The 5,579-nt window shown below is 55.8% G+C and overlaps 1 protein-coding gene across 1 annotated transcript in view; it reads right to left on the bottom strand.

The window, feature by feature from the left end:
* LOC101640127 (chymosin-like) overlaps window positions 1–1,574 on the bottom strand; it is a 12,600-nt gene extending 11,026 nt beyond the window's left edge. Inside the window, exon 1 of the mRNA XM_045292010.1 lies at window positions 1,513–1,574. Coding sequence (XP_045147945.1) covers window positions 1,513–1,574 — 62 coding nt within the window. The remainder of the gene's footprint in view (window positions 1–1,512) is intronic.
* Between the last annotated feature and the right edge of the window lie 4,005 nt (window positions 1,575–5,579).

Raw genomic sequence — 5,579 nt, forward strand, 5'->3', positions numbered from 1 at the left:
GGGGGGAGGGGGGAGCTGGCAACATCTGAAAGGCAGTCTTCCACCCCACACTGAGCTGGGACAGCTGTGCACAGAGATGCCCTGAAGGGGCTGCTAGAGACCCACTACCATGGAAACCACAGTCCAGGGCCTGCCTCCAACCTCCAGACAACGTGGAGGTTGGCCCCTTTCCAAGAGACAGGCTTCCCCCCACATACAGGGCTTAGCTTGCCAGGGCTCAGACCCGGGACCCTTGAAGTTGCTGGTGATGTCGCGATGGGGCCACTTGGGACCAAGTCCTCGCTCCTCCCTAATTAGCCATATGGCCTTGGGCAGGTCATGGGGGCTCTGAGCAAGTGTCCTCATTGGCAAAACGCAAATAATAGTCCTTACCTACAAAGATAACCCTGAGACTAGCAAGAGTGCAGGCAGAGGCCAACTTAGGAGCCTGACACCTAGCGATAGCTCAGTAAATACTGGGTATTATTTCCGGAGCAGAATCTGGAAACTTCATTTGACAGAGAACTTTGTATTCCTTAACAAATGGTTGCATTTGTTACTTACTATGTGCCAGGTACTGTTAGAAACATTTCACTCACTCACGGCCACAGCGTCGATGCTGACTCTCAGCCACCCTCTAGGACAGGGCAGGACTGCCCCTGGGGGTTTCTGGGACTGGAACGCTTTATGGGAGTAGAAAGCCCATCTTTCTCCTGCAGAGCAGTTGGTGATTGCAAACGGTGGACTTTGCAGTTAGCAGCCCAACGTGTAACCACACGTCACCAAAGCTCCCAGTGAGCAGCTATTAATCCATATACTCCTCATAGCGGCTCCAGGAGATGGAGTCAAATGTTGACTTGGACCCCCACAAAGGATATGCTAGAGACCTGATTCTTGCTCCCTATGGAAGTGGCTTTTGTTTGGGAATGAAGGCCGCTCCGACACAGGGAGCGCCGCAGGCATCACTGCAGTCGAGCTGTGTCCCACGGGGTTTGCAATGGCAGGTTGCCAGGCCTTGCTTCTGGGTGTCTAAGGGCGGATTCTAACCTCTAGGCTTTAGGCTAGCAGCCAAGTGCATCACTGTTTGTGCCACCCAGGGACTCTTGAAGCCTCAACATTTGGGATGATTGGTTGCAATAGCCCCAAGAAATAAATCCAGTAGGTGAATTCTGTGATCATTCTAATTTTCCAACAGATGAGGAAACTGAGGCACAGAGAGGTTACGTTGGAGATGGAACTGGAACAGAGGCTCAAATCCGAGGCAGTCTGACTCCAGGAATCCTGTTCTTCATCTTCCCAACCTTCCTCCCTGACTCCCTGTTCCTGTTCTCCCGCCTTGGAGGCACACTCAGAGGAAAAGTTTCCAGCCAGCAAAGGTAAGAGTGACAGGAGACAATTACCCTGGGCACCTGCCACACTTCCTCCAAAGACGCTCAAGAGAAGCCGAAGGCTAGAGCATCAGGGAGGATCCCACCCAGAGAGGACACAGGAGATGCCTCAGCACCCTCCCCTCCCCACAGGCCTGACACGCACCTGATGCCCTGAAAACCTTGGCAGATGGTGAGGACTGCAAGAAACACCACGAGGTACCTCATCCTGGCTGGCCACTGGCTGACCACTGCTCTGGCCGGTGCCGGTTCCCATGGCCTTTATAGAGGGAACGGGTTTCCACTGGCTGGAAGCCTGGCCTACAGAGATAGCCTCTGACTTCGGGCCGCTCCACAAACACCCTGAGATAGCATCGGGCTATCTAACACCCACAGCGATAAGGGCTATACACTCTATCCCCCAGGGACTTCAAAGATGAAGCGTGCCCATGCCAGATCTCCAGGCCAGGAAACGTCAACACGCGTCTCTCTGATCTGCTTCTCTTTCCAAACAGGACTGCTTGAGCCAACACAGGTGCGGCTGCTGCCAGACACCTGATCCATGTTCCACATGTGGTCTGTAAAGAGGCCTGTTCGGAACAGGCCTCTCACCCCCGCCTGGTCTGCCCCTCTTGGTTGGGCCTGGTTGCACTGAGCATCACTGGTCTCCCACCTCAGTCCTCACAGCCCCCACTTTCTGGGGGGCACTCGGTGTACTCCCAATGTGACCCCGGAGGCAGAGAGGGTCTGTTCTGCCTGTCACCAGGACACAGGGCTCCTCGGGGTTCAAGCAGAGAGCGGCTGTCACAGGACAAGTCTAGAGAGGAGACAGGCTCGAAGCTCATACACCGCCCAGAGATCTGGGCTCTCCCTCCACGTTAGAAGATGGGGGAAATAAGGGGTCATGATAGCAATCGGGAGAACCGGGGGTGGGGGGTGGGGGAGGTTGTTGGAGGGGAGGCAGGCGCGTGCCACACACCAAGACGAAGGAGAACAATCCAACTGTCAGGTTTAAGAAACCGATGAGGTCAGGGCTCTGCATCTTCCAGGGAGAGGGTCACAGGCACCGCATGCAGCAGGTTCTGGCGTCCGGCTGGAAGGCTGGCACGCTCTCAGATCTATAGCCCGACAGAGAACTAAGACCGGAAGGAACAGGAAAAAGCACAGCACAGGCAGTGGAGGAGAGGGCGTCCCGGGTGAATCGAGGCTTCAGATGGGGACATCAGGATCAAGTAGGGATGAGGTGGCCGCAGGGCCTTTGGGACACAGTGTGAGGAGCCCTATGGGGTGAGCTGACAGGCTCCCCCGCACCAGGCAGGGGGAGGGGGGTGGAAGAAGGGCATCTACATGGGACAGAGAGGGCATGCTGGGAGCAGCCAACATGTCCCAGGACACGGCTGGCCCCACTGAGGGGGCTAGACTCCTAAGTGGAACATGTGATTTGGAAGGACCTCCGAGAGAAGACTCAGAAGGGCAGACAAGGGGGAAATGACTTTTTTTTTTTTTACAGACTTGATTAAGATCACCAGGAGTCCCTAGGCTAATGCGTCCGACTGCTAAACACTGGGTTGGAGGTTTGAGTCCACGCAGGCCTGGGGATATACTTCTGGAAAGTCGGCCATGGAAAACCCCAGGACACACGGTTCCCCTCCGACCCCCACGAGGTCACCCCGGGTCGGGTCAGAGTCAACTCAACACCAGATCTGATCCCACCTCGGCAAGGCTCCCTCCACGCCTCTTCCCAAAACTGGGGTCCCAAAAGGCTGCACACTCATATCCCTGAGAATGCACCCCCAGCACATATCCAGCTGTCTTCCTGGCACCCGGGAAGCAGAGAGGGAAATTCCCATGGACTGGAATGGCTTGTTTCAGGTGTTCATCCCTGTGGACACTGGTCTGCCAGGCCAGGTCTGCATGCCCCCTGGCCATGCCCTGCATCTGGGCAGTGTGTCCTCCCACAGCAGCACCAGCACCAAGTATGGCATGTGGTAGGTGCTCCACATGTGTTTGGTTAGGAAAGGAAACAGGCCGACTGCAAAGAGCCTTCCTACCATGCACAAAGAGTCGCGGGTGGCTTGTTCACGGGCCCTACAGACCAGCCAGGAGAGCAAGGCTGAGAGAGGCTAAAGGGCTTGTCAGTGATGAAGGCAGAGCTCCAAGTGGTCAAGAGATGCTTGAGCTAAGGCCAAGCTCACTGCATCCTGGTACCCAGCATCCTAGGGAACTCCCTCAGATTACAGGTTACATGTGGGAGCGGGTCTGCTCCTCAATCGGTCTTCTCCTCCTCTGACTATCCTTCAGGATGGTGGACCCCACCTGCAGCATCTAGGGCCTGGGGCCCTCTGGGGTCAGCATCCAAGGTGGGAGAGAAGGGGAGGGGTGAAGAGGGAGATTGCAAACGCCATGTCACTCTGCTCGGGGTCACCAGTGGCCCAGCCTGACCCAATTGTAACATGTGGCGGGTGATGAGTCCTGGAAGTCAGGCCCAGCTCCCTCTCCCCCTGGAAGGTGACTCCCCAGAGGCCAGAATCAAAGCTCCCATGCACTGGTGGCTCTGTGTTTATTCACAAGATTGGGATCGTTCTACTGGTACTCAAACGTGGGCGCTATCAGGGAGGGCATGGGGCAAGTTTATCCAGGGAGGGCAAGCCAAGAACTCAAAAGCTTTTAGAAAAGCCACGATAAGATTCCAGCACCAGTTCCCTGGCGCAGGGTGGGTATGACTCCCCTAGTGCAGTCTGGACTCCTGGTAGTTGGAGACTGACTTACACAAATGACTATACCCTCCTCAGCCCCCGTGTGAGCTCCACTCCGATGAGAAATAACTAAATAAATGCAGCTGCTTCCCTGGCCACAGAGAGGTGGACCTGGCGGTCATCTCCACCATCGGGAGCCCAGAGCCAGACGAGGGAGACATCGGGCCTAACATGTGATCCCGGTGTGATCGAAAGCAGTCCACAGGGCTGGACACCACACGTTGCAGGGGGCCAGCCGTGGCAGGGGGCGTGGGCATCCCCAGAAAGTGCATGTGTGAGGTCTTGGGCTCACATTCTCTGTGCGTGCTTTTTCTTTTCCCTAGAGTAGAGACGGTGACACTGAGTGGGCTGAGGTGAGGGCTGGAGAGAAACTTGTCAGGGGCCGATTGGGGCTGGAGCTGCAACAAGCGTGCGTCATGGAAGACTGCAGTGAGTGACCTTGAATGACTCACTTCCTCCCCAGCCTCCGTTCCCCAGGCGGTAAGATGCGGGGATTTACACGCTCACGGAGCTGGTCTGAATCTCAGATGTACACAGAAGAGCTGCTCTCTTCGAGATCTGAACATCGATAGAATATCTGAGGTGTGCACCTGGCCTTTGAGATGAGGCGGAGCAAAAGGGCGCAGATTCATCTCGGTCGTTGAATGGAATGCTCCACAGATGGGCTTGGATCCACGTGACGCCCTAGCTGTCGGGTGCTGAGGAGAGCCCAGGGTCCTCTCCTGTCCCTGGGCGCCCGCCATGGTTACCCCTTGTCGCCCCCGGGCAACAAAGCCTTCTAGAGAATGTCGTCCACCAGAAAAGTCCCACAGCTCCTCATCTCTGCCCGGGCCACCTCCCAGGCCACCAGGAATGGAGCCAGGTCTAGATGAAACTGGATCTTCAAGGAGGAACGAAAACAGTGGCACTCCTCTATGCATATAAAGAACTTTCTACCAAGGAGTCAGTGCATGTGAACTGTGGTGCTAAAGAAGACTATTGAAAGTCCCATGGACTGCTAACAGGACACACCCATTTGTCTTGGAAGAAGAAAGGCCAGACTGCTCCTTAGAGGCAAAGATGGACATGTCGCCAGGAGAGACCAGTCCCTGCAGGAAAACATCCTGCTTGGTAAAGTAGAGGGGCAGCAAAAAAGAGGAAGGCTCTCAACAGGATTGACTGATTGATTGACACAGGGGCTGCAACAAGGACTCAGGCACAGGAACGGGAGGGGGGGAGGGCACGGGGCCGGGCAGTGTTTCCTCCTGTTGTGCATGAAGTCGCGGGGGCTCAGAATGGGCCCGATGGCACCTAACAGCAACCGCATGCCAATGAAAACATGTGTCTCCAGAAACCAGCTCTCACAGACCCAGAGCAGGCAAACTCAAGTCCACAGGTCAGATGCCAAGCCCTTCCCGACTCAACACGGCTGCCAGTCGACCACACAGGAAGCAGGAGGGTGACAGGACACACGACGTGACTCAATAGCTCAAAATAT

This window comes from Echinops telfairi, unplaced genomic scaffold (assembly GCF_000313985.2).
Source record: "Echinops telfairi isolate 266 unplaced genomic scaffold, ASM31398v2 ScPeMD7_443;HRSCAF=831, whole genome shotgun sequence".
Taxonomy (NCBI): Eukaryota; Metazoa; Chordata; class Mammalia; order Afrosoricida; family Tenrecidae; genus Echinops; species Echinops telfairi.